The following is a 22,199-nucleotide window of genomic DNA, read 5'->3' as shown; positions in this document are numbered from 1 at the left end:
TGGAAATACTCACTTGTATTGCTGAGAGACTCGTGTTACAGAGGCACTGCAGTTATTCTCCAAAAGAGGTGATTCTCTGCAATATGCAGAAATCTCTAGATTTGTCAAGATTTTTGAGTGCTTTAACAGTATATTTTTCGCATCATATCTTTGAAGCTCTACATAGTTCTGCCATGTAGGAATGTAACTGAATCTAGATAAAAACTGGCTTAAGAAACAGATTCTTCCCCCTCCCAAAAAAAAATTTTCCTTTAGTCATTTTGTCAGAGTAAGGTTGAATTTGGCTCCCATTAAGATTTCAAGATTTCAGAAGTCCTGAAAACATTTAGTGGAAATGTGATTTTAACAGTTTGGGAAATACCTAAAATTATTTCTTTTTGTGAAACTCAGTGTAGAACAAATCTTATTTTGTCCCCTGGGTCTCATGGGAAGGAAGTTTCAGTTTTATAGATCACACTATTATACTACTTTCTCAGTTGTTCCCAATCCCACTTAATTTACATTATTTGTGTATGTATGCTATAGTGGTGAGCTTTATGCTACAATTTAGTCTTTGTTTTAATTTGGTGAATGACTTTAGTGTACTGACTGCTGGCAGAAGTGTTACAGACCTTGTGGTTTCCACGGGGATGATGGAATTTCCCATGATTGTTTGCATAGATACTAATAAACAACTGCCCTTCCTAAGCTTGCTTTTGTGTGGAATTGCTGTAGCTATAGTGAGGTATCAGGTACAATCTGGTTTTGGTTGGCTATTTAGGGCAGGTGCCACATCTGAACTTCAAAGCCTATTTATGTCCAGTCTGCAGCAAAGTCTGCTCCATCCTGCACAGATGTAGTGCAGTTCAATGCACAGTAACAACAAAGCGAAATACTCCCAGGCAATTTGCTAGACTGATGGTAGTGTGCTGAGACGCTGTCATAAGTTGCAAATGCAAGATGTGGCCAGGGTGTGTATTATATTGCCATCTGTTACAAATGGGCAGGAGTTGTCTGCTGTTAATGGGCCAGCGGTTAAACCAGGTGGGGCAGTTTTTTCTGTATCTCCTCCACAGCCAGTCCTCCCTCCAGGAGATCTCTGCTGTCCATGGCCACTGAATGTCCCTGCAGGGCTGATCCAATCCCAGCATCCCATGGGGAGATGCTCCGCCCAGGGGAGGAGCCAAGCATTCCTACCTGGATCCAATCTGAGCCTGGCACAGCACAGCAGCCTTTGCCCCCTGCATTGCCAGAGGAGCAGCTTTCTACTGCCCTGCATGGCCAGAGGGAGCCCAGGCCCATCTGCAGCAGCCCTGGAGCTGCAGAGGAAAACTCCCCCCTTGTGCAGGATCCCTGCTGCAGCAGAGCCACAGCTGGCACTGCAGGAGGGCTGAGCCCCCATGGGATGGGGCTGGGACACCACCCTGACACACAAAGTGTGAGGTTCTATTCTGACTCTGTCAGTGTTGTTTTGTATTACTGCTGGTTTTTAATTATTATTATTTCTATTTTTTCCTACTAAAGAACTGTTATTCATACTCCCATATTTTTGCCTGAGAGCCCCTTAATTTCAACATTAAAATAATTTGGAGGCAGGGGGCTTACATTTTCCATTTCAAGAGATGCTCCTGCCTTCCTTAGCAGACACCTGTCTTTTCAAACCAAGACAGGTGCACCTTTGTGTCAGAACCAAACTCTGAATTTACTGCAGGCAGGTTTACAGACAGAGCCTCAGTACATCCCTGATGTACTGAGTGAGGCAGTACCCTGCCCTATAAACCCCACCCTGGCAGTGGCTGCCAATCCTGGCACACTGGATGCAATGCCCCACACCCAACCCCTGGAGCCCCTAACACAGTTCCTGAGGGGCCAAATGACCCGAAGCCCCACCTGGAGGAAGGGCCAGGGGGTATTTTAAGGTCACAGGGCGTGAAGCAGTCATATGTCTTGACCCTACCTTCTCTTGGAATTTCTGTTGGAAACATCACTGGAACCCAGGAGCTGGTAGCTATATATGTCTTTTTCTGTACCTCTTCTGTCTTTCTTTCTCCTAATTTCCTCTTCTTGGAATTTTTAATTTAATTCTTAACTTAGAATTTAGAATTTAGACTCAAATGGACTCAAAGTTTGCTAAGTTGAATTGGCCCAGTTAATTCTTTGAGAAGTGTTTTGTATTGATTGAATGTTGCACTAAGCCTTTTACCAAAGTTCCTCAATTTTCTGAAAGTGCCAGTAAAGTTCTTTTTGTTGTTTTGATCTCTGGAGAATATCTTGTCAGCACTTCTGCTGTGTGTCTAAGTCAGCGTATATAAACAACCATAAACCCTTTTAAAAACCTCATCAGTGGAGTTGTTTGAGGCCTTACACCTTGGCAACACTTGACTTCTGCTAGTGACAGTTTGCCTAGATTAAATATTCCGGTTTTGACATCTTGGAGACATTGGCTGTAGCCTCTGGTCTCCCTCCAGCCTTTGCTGAGTGCACAAGTCCCAAGAACAGTGATTTTCCACATGTACGCTGCAATCTATGTAATATTTTGTTCTGTAAATGCAAATAAAATATTATTAAAATAAATAAAAATATTTGAATTTTAAAAAAGTTTAAGGATCTCACACAGCTGTTCAGTGCCTGGTGCAGATCAACATAGTCTAAGGGACCCCCACTGGGAACTGGATGAGTGGAGAAGCAAGGGCAGTAGGACCTCAGCTGTGGCCTGGGGGAAGGAGTAGGGGCTGGATGGAAGGCAGGAAAAGTTGCACAAACTAGGACAGGGTCCTCCCACTATGACAAAGGCCCCTGTGTGCCTCCAGTCTTGGGCAATTCCCTGCAAACTGATGTGTTTCATTTCAGGACTTGGGTATTTAAACAGTATCTTCCCCCAGGAATTTCTCACAAAAAGTTCAATTGATGTGTTTTGAGTTATGAAACAATAAAAATTATATTATTTTTGCAATGCCTTCTGCAACTAGAAACTAAGGGGAAGCTCTTTGCTTGTATACACTAAGGATGCAAATATACCTGTGCATTCAAAACCAGATGCTGGCAGCAGGTGAACAGCAGGTGAGGCAGGGTTGTACTCCAGGAACACCAGCATTTGGGGAGCTGGGATCTGCATCTGAGGGAATCTACTGCAAAGTTAGAGGAAAGCTAAGAAAACTTGTTGAGATGAGGTGGTTTGTTCTGTGCTGAATTTCCTCAGAAAAATACTGTGTTTGCGCAGATGCTGTCCTAATCTCAGTCACCACGTGCAAGTAGCAAATTAATTTGGGTTTTGAGACCTGCCTCAGTGTATTTAACACCTTCTGTGCCTAAGCACTTGCTACTTCACTTTCTGAGAAAACAACCCGATGTCTAGCTGATTTTTTGAAATATGACAGAACTAAAAAAAATGCTGGGAATTGCTCTGCCTCCTCCTAGTAACTCAATGTTTGTAGAGTTTTGTTTCAACAGCTTTTTGTTTAAATATCCTTGAAAAGGATGTGCACATTTATACTTGGCAGAAAAAAAGGTTAATTGTCTTGCATGTCTTTCTGGTGTTTGAGAAAAGATATGAAGAATAAGGATTGCGGTGAAATTTTCTGTTTCCCCCCTTTGCACTTAGTCATTTTTCTCTGACTTTTCTGCTAGAGAAGGCTGTTGGAGATTGCTGCTTTCTACCTTTCTGTCAGACTTTTAATTAGCAGGAGCACACAGCCCGTGCAGCTGGGGCTTTGATGCCTTCCTCACTATTGCTTCCCACTCAGAAGATTTCTATTCATTCCGAGTTGGTATCCAGCCCAAAGCCCCAGCTTCCCCTGAGACCCTCAGCGTGTCTACAGGACTCCAGTTTAGTATTCACTGGAAGAGCTGCACTCCTATGCTAGACCTACAGGCTGCTGGTTGAAGCCATAAGGGAACAGGAGGAAGAATTAGCCTGTGTGTTTATGTGGCTGTGCTCCAGTAAATATTTTGATGCATCTGCTGCCAGCTCTGGTCTGAGGGAATCTACCTAGCATTTAAATTTTGATGGGGAGCTGTTTTGAATAATAACAGTGCAGCTGGCTGTGAGTCAGTGCATGTGTGTTGACTTAAAAAAAACCCTCAGAGCTTAACGCTTGCTGAATGCCGAGCTGCAGTGCTTTGCTTTTTCCCTCCTCCTTCCTTCTTTTCTTTCTTGTCTGGTCTTTCTTTGTTTTGTTTTGTTCTTGGGGGCATTTCACATAGATTTTGTTCACTGTCAGTGGAGGGGTGGGGTAATAGGAATAAAAAAAAATCCTAGGCAAAATAAATTCTCAAAAACTCACGAGTAGCTTTTGCAATGGGTGCTGTCATGGGTACATTCTCTTCTCTACAAACGAAACAAAGAAGACCATCAAAAGGTAAGACCTCCTGCTATGCTTTTCCTGTCCCTTTGGTTTATTTGCTGTGGGAGATATTTGCATGGGGAAGGGAGGAGAAAATGAACATGTGCCACTTGCAAGTAACCTGGCAATGTTTTTGTGAGAGATAATTTGCAGAGGAGAGTGGGATGCTAGGTGGTGGAGAAAACGTGGGCATGAGGAAATTGCTGTGGAGGGGCTTGGGGGTTGAAAAGAATCTGAAATACTGTAATCCTTAATGCAGGCATATATGAGGAGGGGAAACTCAGTGGCATCATATGCAGAGCACTTGCAGAAGAGACCTGTTTATTTCCAAATCCCATGTTGTATAAACCCTTTGAAGAAGGAATAAAATGTAGATACACAGCAAATTCTTCCCAATACCTTCGGGTTTCTGTCTCAGGAAGTATTGTTAGTGTTGCATATTCAGTAATCCAGCACCAAGCATGCAATACTAATGTGTGTTTTATAAAGATTAGCAAGAGGGGAAAAAATTAGCATGTTTTTGTAAAAGAGAGAAGCAGGAGCTCATAAAAATGAGAAATTAAACAGCAGTTCCAGGGATTTTAATCCTTAAATCCATAAATATTGCCTATAAATGCTGATTTTTCAGGAAGTCTAGTTTGTATAGTATTTGCTTGAGCTTTGCTCTATTTTCTTCAGGGTTAATTTGAAGATTCCAGGGTGTTGCTGAGCAGAAAGTTGAAAGCACTGTCAGTGGCACATCCATACTTTACAGAATGAGTATTTTTTAGAAAACAAAAGGAAAAACTCTATACCTTTAGCAATATTTGTGCTATTTAGAAATATTCACTGCCTGAACCTCTGCATTTTAGAGTCTTTTTCTAGGGAGGTCTCTATTTCCACTGGATCTGTTGCTCAGTTCATATATATGCTTTTGAACTGCAGGTTGGTATGGATTTTCTTGCAATTTAAGTTGGAAACTGTCTTAGGAAATATCAAACACCAATTGATGCAAAAGGGAAGTGGACAAGAGCTGTAAGATTTGTTTGTGGCAAGTTTGTGAGCAAAAGTCTGTGTTCCTGATACCTGTAGAGCAACGTTTTACGTTGGAGTGTGTGCACATATTTTACAGTTCAGCTTTCTGTGTTACTGTAATGCCCTCATAATTGTGTGATTGTTTGGGACATGTATGATATTACTTAAAATGTAAGACAAGCTGTGTAACTGTCTAAGTACTGAGTTGCACCTGAAGCTGGGAAACTTGTGCTTAGGCACTGCAGTACACAAGAACTGAACAGGATGTGCTGGGCATGGTGGTTGCTGTGACACCAAGGGGTGTCTTGTCCACTTGCCAGGAACCTGGGAGCTGATTTCCACTAAATGTAGATAATTTGTGGCTGAACATATCCATTCTCTGTGACTTTGTTGTCTTGTGATTGGCTCTGTGCTCTAGTGGATGGAACCTGCTTTTTGTTGGAGGTCACCTGCAGTAAAATCCAGGATATGGTTACACATTTTAACCTTTACAATGGAATTTACTCTTGCTGATGCCTGCTGACAGTGGTTGTTCAGCTATATTTATCAAAACCTGTGTTCCCAGAGTTATATCCTCTTGGCTCTGATGTGTTATCTGTGTGGTTTGCTGTTGTGTTTTACAATGACTGTTAGCACTTCACCTTGTGAGCAGTGAAACACTAATGCTGGGTTTGAATACAATCTGAAATTGTTCTTTGGCTGTCCGTTAAATAGTAAATCACCCCTACATGATGGACTTGACTCCTTGGTGCTGCCCATGTGTTCCCTTGGCATCTCCTCCAACCCTCAACCATCCTGGTGGCCTCTGCCAGAGCATGCTCTATCATATTCAAGTCTGTTTTGGTCTGGGGAGTCCAAAACTGGTCCCAGCACTCTGGCTGGGCTTGCTGAAGTGTTGAGCAGAGAGAAAGGATCATTTGTCCCAGTGTTTGCTGTGCAGCTGTTGATGCAGCTTGATGTGGGGGCTTCTCTGCCAGAGGGCAGCTGGCTAGTGGTGCCTGGGTGCCACTGTTCCATTGGCTATTGCTAAGTTTATCTTTGATTGAGTAAAGTGTTTATAAAATCTAATCTAAGTGTTAATAAAGTCAAATTTTATTATTAGATTATCACATTATTATTTATTAATTATTATATTTATCTATGTGTTTATCTAAATATTTCAGGACTTCGTGTAGTAGATAAGGGCCTGGAGAAATAGTTGTAACAGGGCTAGATCCACAGCTCTACAAATGCTCTCTTGTGCTGGCAAGTATGTGCTCCTCCAAGTAGAGCAGTTCACACCAGTGTCTGAAGCTCTGATTCTCTGGTGTAAGGAAGTAAAAGCAGAAAACAGGCATTGTTTCAAGAAAATAAACAGGTGATGTCTAAAGTGAGGCAGTTCTGAAGATCAGTTCATACCAGGAAGCCCCTGGTGGGTCAGGGCAGAGTGGGTGCAAGTGGTCCATGCCGAACCCTTCCAGCTTCAGCACGTGACACAGCTCTGCCTGTGCTGCTCGCCCTCATGTCCTGCTTGTGTCTAGGTCTGGGGTGTTGGTAGTGGGACTGGGGTTTGGTTTGGTTATTCCAGCTGGTTTGGTTATTCCAGCTGTGAGCAGAAAGGCTGGAAAGGACATACTAGCATTGTTCAAGAATACAAGATTAAATTTCTTGTTATGATGAAAATGGGGAGCCTGAATCAATAAAGGCTAAAGGCAGGAGTGACACAGAAATTGTCAAGTGGAGAGCAGTGGTCCATCAAGCATGAGACCTTGTCTCTGGGAGAGGACAGCACTGTGCGGTGGTACAGGAGGACATAATTTGCTTGGCTCAAATGTAAAAACTTAATCCAATATAATGGGGCATTTTGTGTTGGTAGATTGGGACTCACATGCCCTATCCTGCAAGATAAAGATTTTTGCTTCTTCGACTTGAAATCCTATCAGTAAAGCTGCAGAAGCTTTCCCTGTTCACTGGAGTGTCCCCAGACAGTCTGTGAGATTGTGCTGTTCACTTTAGGAGTGGCTCAGGACAGTTCCACTGATTATTTGTACATTTCATTAAGAATTGTTTCCTGTTGGGATTCTTGTCTGCCTTTTCCAGCATTGAGCTGACCTACTAAAAGATAATACCTCTTTCTAACATGTTCACTTCACTTGTATGTCAGATCAGCATTCCTGGGATGCTGATGGAGCCTGGCTGAGGTCCTGGGGACAAGCTGACAGTGAGCCAGTGTCTTGGTTTGGAGAGACAGGAATCTGCTAAAGAAGGCAGAAGCCTCCCCTGAAATGGAGAATGTAAACCCTCCCCCCCCCCCCACCCCATTCCAAATTGCTGTAAATTTTAAATTAGGAGGCTCTCAGGCAAAAAATATGGGAGCAGGAAATAAAAGTTCTTTAATAGAGAAGAAAATAAAAAGGATAAAATAAACAATGCAGTACACTAGAATAACACTGACAGAGTCAGAACACAACCTGACACCCTGTGGGTCAGGGTGTTGGTGGCAGTCCCATTGGAATTGTGGCTCAGCCCTCTTGCAGTGTCAGGGGTGGTTCTGTTGGAGCGAGGGGGATCTGTAGAGAAGGATGTATTCTTCCTCTGAAGATCCAGTGGAAGGAGAGGCAGCTGCTGTTCCTCTGGGGAATCCCATGGAGAAGCTGTGCTGGTGTCTCAAAAACCTCTGGATTATATCTGGGTAGGAATGCTTGGCTCCTCCCTCTGGGCTCACATCTCCCAGTGGGTTGCTGTAGTTCTTATCAGTCATGCAGTGACATTCAATAGCTGTTATCAGCAGATGTCCCCTCCCAAGGGAGGAGTGATTGTGGTCACTCAAAGAGAGAGATAAAAGGCAAACTGCCCACTTGGCAAAAGACAACTGCCATACAGATGGCAATAGAATACGTCTTGCCTTGCAGTCTGGAACATCCAGCAGCAAGGGTGGCTGGTGGTCTGCTGGGCTGTGCTTGGCAGAGCTTCTCTAGCAGACTGAGGGAGGTGATGCTCTTCCACTGGTGAGACATTTGCAGTGCTGTGTCTGGCGCTGGACTCCCCATGACGGAAGAGATGAGAACCTACTAAGCTGAGTCTACTGAGGGACCATGACAAATATGATGCAATTGGAGCATTTGACGTACAGGGGAGAGATTGAGAGAGCTGGGATTGTCCATCCTGCAGCAGAGGAGACTCAGGGAAGTCTTAATCAGGGTGTATGAATACCTGAGAGAGCGGGGAGTAGAGGTGATGGAGCCAGATTCTTCTCCTTGGTGCCCAGAGGCTGGCCAAGGGCCAAGGGGCACAAACTGAAATAAATTCCACTTAAGCATTACAGGGGGGGGGGGGAAATTACTATGACGGTGACTGAACACTGGAAGAGACCCTACAGGGAGACTGTGGAGTCCCCAAGCTTGAAGGTACTCAAAGTCCAAGTGAACACAGTCCTGAGCTGTAGTTAACCCTGCCTTAAAGAGGGAACTGGAGGCCCTATCCAACCTTATCCACCCTCTGGTTCTGGGATTACTGTCTCTTTAAAAACCCTAAAGATACAAGAACTTGAGGTGTTGGGATCAGGAAGTAAATTCAAAGCTCATTGTGACCCAAATGCCAACAAAGCTGACTATTTGGTCCTCTCTTTAGTACATTGGTAGTTAGTGCTTAGACAAATGGGTGAGATGGACTTCAGACTATCTAGCTGCTTGTATGTTCTCCTGCAAACATAAGCAATAAATCAATAAATGAGCAGAAAAAAACCCCATCAAAACCACAGCACTAAAAAGCAGAGGGCCAGCAGAATAGATAATGCACACACAAATGCATCTCTGATTTCAATTACATGCAGAAATAGGATTTTTTTATGTTTTTCCAGCCTGCATCCAATCATGACCAAATTTGTGGCTACATTCAGCCATTTCCGTATTTGCCATGGAAACGTTTGAATTAGCAGATTGCTAAAGCAGGGGGAATTTCTAGTTTTGACTGCTTTCTGCACCTCTGAGTTCTTTTGTTTGTTCTGTAAATATGCACTCACCCCTACCTCCCCCAGTGAAAGTGAAATATAACTTGAATATTTCTCAATACCTGAATCTTGTTTGGATTAGACCTACAGGCTTTGATCCTAACAGCAGCAGCAAGCAGCACCATTTTCAGCTAGTAATTTGGCTCTTAAATGTGAGCAACCACATTTTGATCAAAACCACCCAAACCTAAACTAGCAAGAGGAGTCTGGCACAGTTGTTTAATTTTGCTAGAGCAAACATCAGAAATTCACTTTGCTTAAAATGTCAGTTGTGTGTTTTTTATAGTAAGTAATTTTTAAGCTTTATTTTGAAATGGCTTATTGTCCAAAATTATCAGATTTTGTGCCTGACCAGCTGTATTTTCAAGTGGTTTACTTACCAGGTAACCAATTCTGCTTCCCTTTGCAATCATCATAAGAACATCAGACTTCCCTGAGATCCTAAAGTTTTTGGGTCATGACAGTGCCCTTTCAGTTCCCTGTGCTAGAACAACCTGCTTCTCTGCTCAAAAGATGAAAAAGTGATTCAGTAATGTTTCAAGGAGCAGGCCCTTTTCAGCCTTAGTACAGCCATGGAATGGAGATGATAGATTTGAGGAGGGAAGCTGCCTTGTTATTTTCTTTGCCCAGTACATCCTGTTGCAAAAGAAAAGCTTTGAAAGCTCCCCTTCTCTACTTTCTTTCTGTTCCTCAGAGAAATTTGACAGCTTGCCACTATTGTGAACAAATACATGTGTTTTAAAGATTCAGACTGTGCTCTTGGTATTTTCCGAATAGAGAGAAGATTAGCGCTCACCTGTTTTCTTTCTAGAACAAAGACACAATTGTTCCCCCTGATTGGAGATCTGAGCAGGTGCTTGAGAGAATGGAAGAAATGGCTGACTTGGTTTCTCCTGGCTCTGCCTAAGAGCCAGTATTTGGCACTGACACTTCACTTTCTCTCCCTAGTCTTGTCTGATTGTTATCTGTTACAGCCTGGCAGGTCAAGCCCAGGGTTGTCTGCCTGCATTGAAAACTGAGGATTTGACAGGCAGATTTTTTGAGGCAATTACCTTTGTAGAGAGTGTACAGAACTGCACTCAGCAACAAAACTGTTTGGTTAGATGTAAGCATTCAAATCGAAACAATTTGGAAAAATTGTGGCAACCAGTAAGTGTTGTCAGAACATGCCTCTTTGCATAAAGCAGTTTGGTTTCTCTGAAGTGCAGAGAGGTGTGTGGGAGGCTGCTCAGTGTCACAGCAGCCAAACGTCCCCCTTGTGGCTGATGCACCTCTGAAGGGTGGCTCAGAGGCGAGGGAGCTGTTTGCAGCCGGCTTCATTGTGTCCTACCAACCAGAGTTCACCTGAGTGTGGGGTTAGAGGTCTTATGGACTTGTGACTGCTTCCATTCCCCACTTCTCCATCTCTCAGCCAAAATTTCTTTAGCTTCCATGCAGTGGCTAGCTCTAAATTTCTTCTTTTGCCTTCAAGTGATTCCTGGCAGTGTGGCAGAGTGATCTCAAATAGCTGGTCTTAGAAGTGGATAGCAATGATAAAATTAAAATAAGCTATGAGTGCCCCTGATTGCCTCCCACAGGCATACGGTTCCTGCCTGAAATGCTGCAGTCAGACACAGCTTGGACGTTTGGAATAAAATAAAATGGATGGAGGAAAGTTCACTACAGAGTGTTCTATGTTACATTAGCAAATACGTGTGCTGATTTCCTGCCCATGGGTATGGGTACTGTGTGCCTCTGTGCATGCAGCATGTTCATGCGGAGCCATGAAATCCCACCACAAAGAAAAGAGGGGATCAGAGACTTCAGCTCTGCAGGCCAGTGCTTTGAAGTTTCATTTTTTTCCACAGTAATACAAAAAAGTAAGTCAGGAAAACTTTTAACTTTCAGCCTTGGCAATATTCCAGCCTTTGTCATTACTACCTCTTCCAGTGTGCATTACTAGATATTTGATGTTTGGAATGGGTGCTAGGAAGCTGTTGGGTTTCTTGCAACTGAAAATATTTAATGCTGTAGATGTCAAAAGCTTAAAACTTAATACATTGCAGAAGTTTTGAGTAATTCCTAGCTTTACAGTTGTTAATGTCACCACATATATAAAAGAGAGTCAGTACGGGTTGTACAAATTTTTTGAAGAAAAAAATTGAAGTAAAAAACAGGGTAAGGTGAACAAAGGCAAGTTATCAAGTCATTCTGATTTTAGTCAAATGTGAGAGGAAAATAAAAGTCTTTTATTTCTCCACTTACAAACCCCTGTTCAAATACTTTATTTTCATATTTATTTAACCTTTGTTAAAAAGACTGAAGATTTACAAATTTTTATAAAATGAATTTTTTTTTAGCTAAAATGTTTCATTATTCAAAACTGGCATTAGTTATAATTATTCCCTGAAACTTACCAAACTAAATAAATTGGCTTGTGATTTGTTGTAGTTTTAGATGTGAATGTGTAAGTGTGACTGTGACTTCCTTGCAGTGGGTGACAGACCTGTGTGATTATGTTAAGTGTTTTGTTTCTTATTCAAAAGTATTACCCGGAGAATGTCATAGCACAGAGATGCAGAAAGTTTGAGAATCTGCTCAGGGTCTCTGTGTCCTGTCGCTGCTCATACCATGGCTATTTATAAGGTAAGAAGCTTTTGCATTTCTCTGAGAGGCATTTTCCAGCAGGTCTAGAGTGCTCTAGGCACCTCCTACCATTCCTGCAGGAAGAGGCCCAGTGGCCTTGCATACCAACTAGGAAATGCAGCTAACAGCTGTATGGTAGCACAGCAGAATTTTTAACCAAAATATATTTGGGATTCCAGGAAGGAAGCAAGGAATTTAATTTTTCTCCTTTTATTTGTTTCAGATGCCAGAGGGAGGTGGAGTAACTGTTATTATAAAATGGATTGTACTTAACAAAAATTTTTTAAAAGTGTAAACAGCATCCATGTTTTCAAAATAGGCAAGTCAAAACTGAAGGCAGCTGTGTCCAGATGTCGCCAGTCTGTGGTTGTGGCTGTGGTGATGTGTGTCCAGACTGAAAAGGATACAGATAGTGGTCAGTTCATCTCTACCTTACTTCTGCCAGCACTGTGCAGCGGCAGAGAGGCTCTGAAGAGCTTGAACAAAGCACAGTACAACTGATTACTGTTCATGGGCAGGATGTGGGTGTGGAGGAGGCAAGGGAGAACTGTGTGCTAGCAGGCAGGCGTGGGGCAGCAGAGTTGCCTGGGGGACTGAGCTGGTACTTGAGGGCAGGCCGAGGGAGAGCAGGCAGGAGGGGAACTGGATTGGCTCTGGTACCAGGATATTTTAAGGAAGACACAAAAAGGGTAACAGAGTCGTCCTTTCCTGGCACAGCTCTACTACATCTGTTTGGCTTTCCTCAATCCAAACATTACTTTCTTGACATATTTAACAACCACAGCTCTTCACACACACCAGTGTTTGCTTTTCTTTTGCTCCACAGAAACCCTTCTCTCCCAAACTTGTTCTGTGGGTGGGCGGTTGGGAAGTGCCCAAAATTTCTGTAGATGGCCACAGCTACAGTCTGTAGGTGGCCACAGCTACAGTCTGTAGGCATAGGACATTTTATACTGTGGCTGAGAACAGCTAAGGGAGAACAAGGCTGTGAGGATACATGTTGTGCTGCTAGAGGCAGGTTTCTAGGAAACCCATGAGACTATGGCATTGTTTTACTGAGGGCTCCTTAGTGGAACAGGAGAGTGTTACTGGGAGGGGGGAACCAAATTACAGCCTGCCAGAGATCAGTGCTGAACATCAAGGGCTTTTAGTGCTCTGACACAATACATGCTTCAGCCTGTCAAATTTATATGCAGAAAAATATGGATGAAACAAGCCACATTCACAAAATTTACCTAGCTACAGCATGGTTTCAGAAGCATAGCTCAAATGTTTTGACAACTATTGTAACTTTGCTGCCTGCAGCTCAGGGGCCAAGCTCCCAGGTATGTTTTCCCACGCTGCTGTTGCTCTATTCTAGTGAGTGATTCTGCACATCAACCCCATAGATTTTTTGGTAATCAGCTGAAACCTCAGGCAAGGCCTCTGTTTAGCACATCAAACTTCATGAACTGAGGGTTGCTCCCTGTGGGGTACACACAGCCGTGTAAAGGATGATGCTGTTACCTCTCCAGCGGCAAAATGTTGGGAACCAGCAAACATCCATGGGAAAGGACAATTTCCCTTAGGGAAACTGTTTCATCCCATGCAGATGAACATTGTGGTGCAGCGGGGAGCATCAGCACCCTTTTGCCTTCCTAATCCACACAATTCAAAGGACTTGTTGACCATGTTGCCATTTGAACTGGGAGCAGTAAATGAAAATTAGAACTGGGAAGCAGGAAACCTTTGTGTCAGTGCAGAGAGGATTGTTGCCTGCTAATCCTAATAAGCCAGTGTAATTGAATTGGCACACTGGTTTACATGCTTCGCTGGGAGTGTCAAACACGACCCTGAACTGTGATGCTGGCACCCCAGGAACTGAAGGCATGTCCTTGTGTGGAGCCGAATCCCTGTAACATGGCTTTTGTTTTTAACCAATATTTTAACATGGGAGCTGACAGAAGGTCTCATTTGCAGTCTTGTGCACACAGAATTAGCCAGGCTGCAGACAGCTGGAGAGACAGCTACATGAGGAAAATTCTGCCAGGGTGGTCATTTGTATATACTTCACAATGGGTAAAGGCAAGTATGTGCAGTTCTGCAAAGGAAATCTGATCCCAAAAGGTCCTGTCCTGATTGTGTAGGTAGCAGCTGGACCTGCATCCAGAGCAGGTTTGGTACTGGGACAGAAAGTCAACCAGAGACTTGGCTTTCAGGAAAATGCCTTTCATTTCCAGGGCTTTAAGTCATCAGAAGGGGCTATTTACATTAGCAATTTGGCATCCTCTGCTTGGCAGGAGTTAAGGACATTACAGCTGAACTGCATAATTTCTAATCGCCTCTTTGATTGAGCACTGGGCTGCCCTGGCTCACTGCAGCCCTCTAGAAAAGTATGAAGTAAAAAGCAGGAAATTTTCTAATCAGGTATTTTCTGGGCAATGCCATCAGCTATAGCACTTTATATGACCACATTTGTATTTCTTGTAGATGATACTGTCTTTTCTGTTTCCTCTGTCCTTATTATTAATGGAGAGGAGCATGCTGTGTGCACTTTCCTCAAGTGCTGTTTGCTGTGGCTGCTCAGCAATGCAAGGAGAGACCACTGTGTCATCCTGAGTGTCACTCACAGCCCAATCACATCCAGGTGGATGCTGTGCAGGGTAAACATGGGGCTGCATCTGTTCAAGAAAATGCATTCTCATATTGTGCATACTACTGGTTTGTAAAACCTATAAAGCCTATCAGTTGTTAGACTAAAAGTCTGGTTGAAACCTGAAACTTTTCTTTGCCCCATGGAATTTGTGAGATATTTTGCAAACTCTGGAAATGCTTAGACTTGGAATGAATTTTGTTATGGCTTTTTCCATTTTTTGTGTTTGGCAAAACTGTCCCCTTATGAGTTGTTGCCTAGAAATTATTGATGGGGGAATGATCTGTTAAAAGTTTTTAACCTCCATCTGGATCAAAACTAAGCTGCCAGTTGTTGGAAGCTGCTGGGGTGTGGCAGAGCCAAGGCCAAGCTCATGGGCTGCCGGGCTGCAAAGCACAGGCACAGCTTTGCTGCTCCCCTCTGTCAGCATCTGTACCCTTTTGGAGGGACATGCTCCCGTTTGGAGATCAGTGCCCTAAATATCAGTATAGTTTAGGATCAGACCCTGTATTTTCAGTTAACATGCCTGAATTCTGTGAGGAAACAATAGTTTAAAATAGTTTAAAAAATATAAATAAATGCAAGGGACATGTATGTCTGGTAGTGTTTTCCACCTGCAAGAAAGTTTCAAACCCTACTGAATTCCTAAATAAACAGAAACAATTGAGTGTACCTTTGATCCTCTCCCTGTTCCCATGAAGAGAGGCTTCCTTGCAGATGCCCACACAAATCACATTCGTTTACTTAATATTTCTGTCCTGTCAGCCATGAATATAGAGAAATCTGTTTTAGGAGCCTAATTTCCTTGTAAATTGAACTGCTCAGGCAAGATGAGGTGGGAACGATGCTGCAGGAGATTGGATTCATCCTTGCTTTTCCTGTGACCTGGTGCAAGTGCCGGGTCTGCATCTTCATAGCACCTGCTGCTGTGTATTTGCCAGTCCGCAGGTCGAGGACAGGATGCTGCCAAGCTGCTTTAGTGCCTTTGGACATCCTCAAGAGCTTGCTGTCCTTTTCTGTGTGAGAGCTGTTAAGAGAGGTAGAGTTTTGTCTAAGTTAGTTGCTTGTCACTGGCCTGCTTGTTGTGATTCAGTTTTGTTGTATTTTGTAAGCACTATGAGTTGGTTCCCAATGGTGTGAGATTTAGGAGAGTGGGAAGGCATAGCTAAGGCACCACTATTCATATTGTGAGTGCTGCTTTGCAGTGTCAGACAGCACAGAGACCACAATATAGGGGTGTTTTGAGATCAGGAATGGTTGTAGACAGTGGTTGTAGGGCTCCAATGAGAACATTTGTGATCATCCACAAATGGAAATGTTTGAGTGTGTCCACTCTGGTGCCAAAGTGGGCAGAGAAAGCTGGAACCCTGCAGGGCTAGGCTGGGATGTGTGTGCATGGAAATAAGCATCACCTTCCTGAGGAGTCTGTGCAGCATTTACAATAAGATTTTGTACAGAGTGAACAGATCTCAGCAGTAACTGCTCAAATCTTTATGTTTTAAATCCTGTGTGTGCTTTGAAAAGTGTCCTTTATTCTGGTTGAGGGCAAGGTGCCCTTCCTTCATCATGTTGAGGTTACATCAAACAAAGTGACAATTGTTAAGGGCAAAGTAAGGTAAATTATCTATTTTGCTCCTGTTTCCCTGATTTTGAGCCTGATCTTTCAGTAAATAACAGTTTGTATTTTAATCCGTTCTCTCTTGCAAAGGGTGGTGTTGAAGGTACCTGCAGTGGGGAGAGAGCAACTCAGAGAGACAGAGGTGTTAGTTTCTATGCTGGAAAAGACAGCAGAATATGACTTAAATTTGAACAAAGACAATATTAGGGTGATTTCTAAGCCTGGTTCCCAGAACTACACATTTGTTAACTGAATGTTTCTTGTACTAGTAATAGAGCCTTGACCTGATTTACATTTCATGGTCCACATAAATGTGGAGACACTGCCAAATGATCTCTTTCCTACTTCTATTTTCTAATATTCTCTTTCCTTCCTATAATTACAGATATTCCAGAAAATGGAGTGAAATGTTTTTCCTACTGTTTGATTATTTGTTTCATGCATATGCATTTCTGGGAGACACAGTTCTGAAGCATGCAGCTGAGTGCACAGGCCTGGAGTCTCTGCAGGCTTGTACAGTTTTGAAGCAAATAATCTAAAGCATAAGTGAGATATTTGCAGAATTAAAGAGAATTTAGAGGAACAAGAGTAGAGATTTAAATTCCTGTAAATAAAATCCAGTCTCAAAACCTGGGATAAGTTTTCACCTTCCTTCTGCTACCATCTTAGAGATGTTTATTGGATGCTGAATGGAGATATTTACAGAATGAAACTGCTCATAATTATAAGGAAAATCACTTGAGTTACTGGCTCCTGTTGATGTTCACTCTAATGATCACATTACAGAAGGGATTTATCAGTTAACAGTCTTGAGTGCTAAACCTGCAGACACATGGCAGTGCAAGAAAACACTGTACATAAGTTAGATAGCTTTATTTTTGCAGCACTCTAATTAGGCACCTTCATAAAATAGACATGTGAATTTGTAAATGCAGTTCCCAAAATCTCCTTGCTCACCAGCTGGAACATATCTAGGATTCTCAATTCAAACATCTCAATCTGCTACATGTCTTATTTTAGCTAAGCCTCAGCTTTTAAACTTCAGCAGTTATTAGAAAAACGTTACCCTGCATCTTACAGCATCCTCTGAGTCCAGGAGGAAAGTTTGAAGCCATGAACTAATTGTGCAGGAATTTAACAAATCTTGTCGAGGTGAATTCAGCCAGGAAAGTTTGGGGCTGGCTTTGCTACCAATGCTGCTCTCTCCAGAGAGTCCCTCCCTTTATTCTGGAGTTGCACGCTTCGGTAAGGCAGGAGGGCAGATTAACGTAGGTTAATTCTCAGGCTCTCGCTTCCCCTGGTGCCAGTAACCTACTTAGAGGAGCGGCAGCGCAGGCTCAGTGCGCTGGGAGGACTGGATTGTCTCGCCCAGCAGTGCGGCTGTGGCTCCTCTCTGGCAGCCAGCTCGGGTAGGGATTGACGCTGTGAGCCACAAAAAAACCTCTGGTGTGAGGGATTGACGTTGTGAGCCATAGAAAACCTCTGGTGCCCAAGGACGGTGAGGGGGCCCCACGCACCTGATTTTTCCGAGCTGTTGAAACAATAGGCGTTGGGAGCAAGGGAGAGGCTTGTGTAACAACGGGTGGTGTGTGCCTTGGGCTCTGAGTAGAAGCGCACTTTGCTTAAAAGCTTCCTCTCGAGCAGCCTCCACAGGTTCCTTTAAAGCCAAATAGGACATGTTTTTCTCTGCAAGGGTGGCAGGCAGAAGTAGGACAGGGTTTTGTCCTTTTGAAGTATTAATACAGTTCACAAAAAAATGAAGCGCCAGAAGATACAGAAACTTTAAAAAATATGTTGAAACTTTTGAGATAATTTATTTTTTATTACAGCTAATATTTTATTTGGTGAAAAACACAGGAACATGTTTTGATATATCCTTTCCCTGGTGGAAAAGAGAACAAAAAGGAGAATCCACATTTACTCTTGATTGAAACCTTCTGAACCCTAAATATCTTTTTTCCATGAATGGTAGTGTTAAGAAAGACATTTCATTCCTAAAGCCCAACAAAAAATAAAGTGTAGCCAGCATAAACTGCTACTGTCTTCTGAAAGAGCTTTAGCAAGTGTGTGGGACAATAAATCACCCAACATCAGTCTTGGCACCTGTGCAGATTTGAAGAGGAATACAGCATCACTGTGGTGAATCTATTTTCTCCCGCATGAAATAGAAATCATCACATGAGCTGTGCTAAAAGAGCTACTGCATGTGCAGTGTCTATATGATTTGCACAGTGATTTAAATATCTGTAGATCTCAGCTCTCCAAGGAATTTTGTCTGTTGTGACTCACATCTTATGTTGTAAATTTATCTGTAAATGTCATCTTTTACTGAGGTATTTACAAACTTAAATTTTTTTCGTAATTATTTGTAAATATTAGCTCTATTGTCAGCAGCAACAGTTTGGATTGTTTTGTCATAGAAAAGTGGGAGGGAACCACTGTTTTGGCAAGTGAGAAGCAAAGTTAAGTGTTGGATTGGAGTAATTAAGTCCAACAGCAGTAGATATTCAGAGTGAAGTTCAGCAGTGATATTGTGGCTGCTGAAGGCAGCTGTGCTGCATGCATGTGTGAAGTGCAGTTTGGTGTTCCTCAGAGAAACCTTCCAACTGCACCTCTTGCATTTACCAGGTCCCGTGGAAGCCGGAGGAGTTTGGTGTGCAGCTGCTTTTCCAAAGTGTCTGGCAAGTGCTTCTAGAGGGTGAGTGTTTAGTAGATTACCTGCATGAGCCTGTAGAAATTTAGCCATTGACTGGGTAAATTGCATTAAAAAGAAGCCATTAAAATCACTAAACAAAGTCTCTTTTGAACTTGCCTAGTATCTAACCATCTTCTGCAAGAGGACACTGGCAGGGCTCCTGCTCTGCTTCTTTGAACTCATGCACATGTCCTTGTGCAGCTCTCAGTCCTGCTCTGTCCTCCCTTGCCCTCTACATGGTCTGGGCTTTTGTGTTGCCAGCTGTGCTCTTCATCCCATTGTTGCAGGCTTGGGCATAGCTGGGCTGCAGTTTGCTCTATGGGCAATTACACTGAAAGCCATTGGGTTTTTGCACTGCTTTTGCCTGTGTGGAGGTATTGTACCTACAGCTGTTCTTTCGTGCTCATGTGTGGTTTGTGCCAAATGCAGTCATTGCTGATGATTAATGAATAGTTTTGGTTTACACTGTAGACTGTGATTATAACTCAGCTCTCCTATATACAAGTCCGTAGCAGCACTGTGAGCAGCATGATGTGGAAAGCATCCCAAAGGACAGGATGTATGGGCACACAGCTTCTCTTGTTCTTGGCCAAACTACCAATGCACACATAGTTTCATCTAAAGCAGAGCAACATAATTGCCTGAGGCTGTAACTACCATCCTTGCTCATAATGGCCTTGGGATCCTGAGGTGAGCTGAGTGCCCTGGTACCATTGTGAATTTGGTGAAATCATTGCATCCAGTTCAGAAAATCATTCACGTGCTGCTTAGAACCTGCACCACTTATTTTATAGAGAAGTATTATTGAATTAAGGTCATAAATTTATAAAGTGAACAGCAAGTTTTTTGTTTGTTTCAAAAACCTTTATTGCCTTCATCCAAGTATATTGTCTATCTGTAGTATAGCCTTTGTGGTGACAAATGGTTTCAATATTTGTCCCAGTTTGTAGCTTTTTCTTTTTTTTCTTTAGTCAAGCATGGCAGAAATAGGAGTGATTAATACTGAGAAAAGTTTGCAGCTACCCAGGCTCAGAAGTATTCATCCTGTCTTGGAGTATTCCACTTTCTCTTTTCGCCTTTTCAAATAAGCAGATTAGATTTTGCCCGAACTCAAGACATTAAGCCTTCAAAAAATGAAGGTTTACTTTATTGAGCTCTCTTGAGAAGAAGCCCAAGGTCTAGGCCCAGTCTTATTTTATATGATGGTCTGTCCCCACTGTTTTACCACTTCCTAAACCTCAGGGAGAAGCTAAAAAAAGAGGAGAAAGCGAATGATAGTTTTGCCCTTGGCAAAATGCTTTTTTTCACTTCCTCACTGTCATGCCCAGCACAAACCTGTCTGAGGAAGCCACTGGTGGGGACTGAGACTGAGATGACTTGAGATGACTGACAAGGTGGTCAGGAAGTTCCAGCCTAAATTACAGCCCTGTGTGTCTTCAAAGTGCACTGGTGTAATCTTAGGGAGCACAGTAAGAGGTTAGGACAGAATGAGGAAGGGGTCATGAACATGCATTACAAAGGAACTGTGTTTGTGAATATGAGTATAGAAGCTAGAATAAACATGTCAGGAGCCCACATGTTTTTTTTTTTAGGTATGATAATAATCTCTTTCTAGGACACTCAAGATTACCTCACCAGGGTTTATATGTGTTTGTAAGTTTAAACATAGTATAAGAAAGAAATGCCACACAAGCCAGCTCAGAATTTTTTCTGTGGATACACGCAAAATTACTTCATGGAAGAAGCAAATTTTTTTCTATTAAAAATGGCATGAATTTCTAGTATCAGCATGTGTCTGCTTGTTTCTGCATGTTGCCCAATCTTAGTCAAGGGAAGAATTATTTGGTGTCAATATGCAAAAAGAAAATGCAGAAAGAAAAACAAAAAATAGAGGAAAGCAGATGATGTTATCAGGATGGCAAAGGGAATCCAAAGGTCTGTCAGCTTGGTAAAAAAAAACTGGGAGAAAAATTTTCTTCTGTCAAAGAAGGCTGTAAAAGCATGCAAGCAGGTGGGACAGGTGCCAGAGCAGGCAGTGTGAACTTTTGGATCAACACTAATAAACTAAGTATTGTACAGGTGCTCTGAGGTTTGATTTTACTTGGAGGAGAAAGTGACCCATTTGGTAAGCCTTCTTCTTTTCTTATTATTCACACTGCCTTGTTCTTAGTGCTTTGTCTCACGAACCAGAGGTGAGGAACTCTCTGGGGCGGCAATACCTGATGAAGCCTGGACTCTTGTATTGCCCCTATATAAAGAGAGATTTTGGGTCTTGGAAACCTTGACGTCTATTATTGTCACAAGCCATGTGAGAGAGGTCAGGTGGAGGCAGTGACTGATCACAGCAGGAGCCCCATAGCATCAGCTGTCTGGACACAGAAATGATCTGTGCTCCTCCTCCCTGCTAATCTGTTTTCCGTTGCTTGATAGTTAAGTGTGGCTATAATACATAGGGAAGTTAAACTCATGCTATACAGCCCATTGTTAGGCTACCAAAAAGACTCACTGTCATTCAATTCCTTCAGCTTTGGACTGCTAGTAGACTGTGGAGCATGGCTGCTATATCTTATTTTCAGTAGTTAAACTGCATCAACAAATTGCTACCAAAACTAGGACCTGAGGATGGCAGGGGGTGGTCTCTGAAAGCAGGAAGAGGATAAGGGGGATAGGCTTTGCCATCAGAGTGTTACTGAAGGCTTTGTGCAGTTTGGCTGAAAAAGCTCAAGAAGCAGCTGGCACCAGAGCTTCCCTTGTAGCCAGGTTAGAATGGGTTGGGTGGGAGCTTTAGAGGCTGATGCTTCCCATCTCACCCATGTGCTAGCATATGCAGGAGAACAGTTCTTAGATGCTGTGTGACTGGCAGCACCAAAGTGTGAACACTAACTATTCCTCCTCAGTTCAACCACCTCCATATATCCTCCAGACACATCTCTTTTAATCTTACTTTCTTCTGGTCCAAAACCTCAAAGGTGACTTGAGTCTGTGAGGATGTGCTGGGCTAGTGGGGCAGAGCTCCCTCTCTGCTCTACTTGTGGGCAAACCTTGGATTGTTCATCCTTGCAGTGGGACCACCATGAGACACGTGGGGCCGTGGTTGAGACAGAACACACACCAGGCCTCCGGCGTACATCAGCCAAACAGCCTGTTTTATTGCACGGAGCATACTTTTATAGGCAATTTAAAGCTCTCGACTCTAAACAGTCATTGGTCTAATCTCCACACCCTCTGAACCAGTCAAATGCGTGTATTTTAGGAGACTTGTTATTGGTTGAAATATCTGTCAGTCAGCCTAGACGCTGGTTCAT

General features: G+C 42.9%; 1 protein-coding gene across 2 annotated transcripts in view; it reads left to right on the top strand.

Annotated features, from left to right (window-relative positions):
- Positions 1-3,626: 3,626 nt before the first annotated feature.
- LOC102060828 (A-type potassium channel modulatory protein KCNIP1) overlaps positions 3,627-22,199 on the top strand; it is a 169,310-nt gene continuing 150,737 nt past the window's right edge. The window contains exons 1-2 of one of the 2 annotated variants that reach the window (XM_005493124.4): positions 3,627-4,337; positions 18,828-18,897. Coding sequence is in view for 1 of the 2 variants with exons in the window: in XM_005493122.4 (XP_005493179.1) it covers positions 4,277-4,337 (61 nt within the window). In the remaining variant the exon portion in view is untranslated. The remainder of the gene's footprint in view (positions 4,338-18,827; positions 18,898-22,199) is intronic. The other variant, XM_005493122.4, reaches the window with a different exon arrangement.

The sequence above is a fragment of the Zonotrichia albicollis genome, chromosome 15 (genome assembly GCF_047830755.1).
Source record: "Zonotrichia albicollis isolate bZonAlb1 chromosome 15, bZonAlb1.hap1, whole genome shotgun sequence".
Lineage (NCBI taxonomy): Eukaryota > Metazoa > Chordata > Aves > Passeriformes > Passerellidae > Zonotrichia > Zonotrichia albicollis.
Note: the sequence above shows the minus strand (reverse complement) of the source record. Positions and strands in the feature narration are given on the sequence as shown.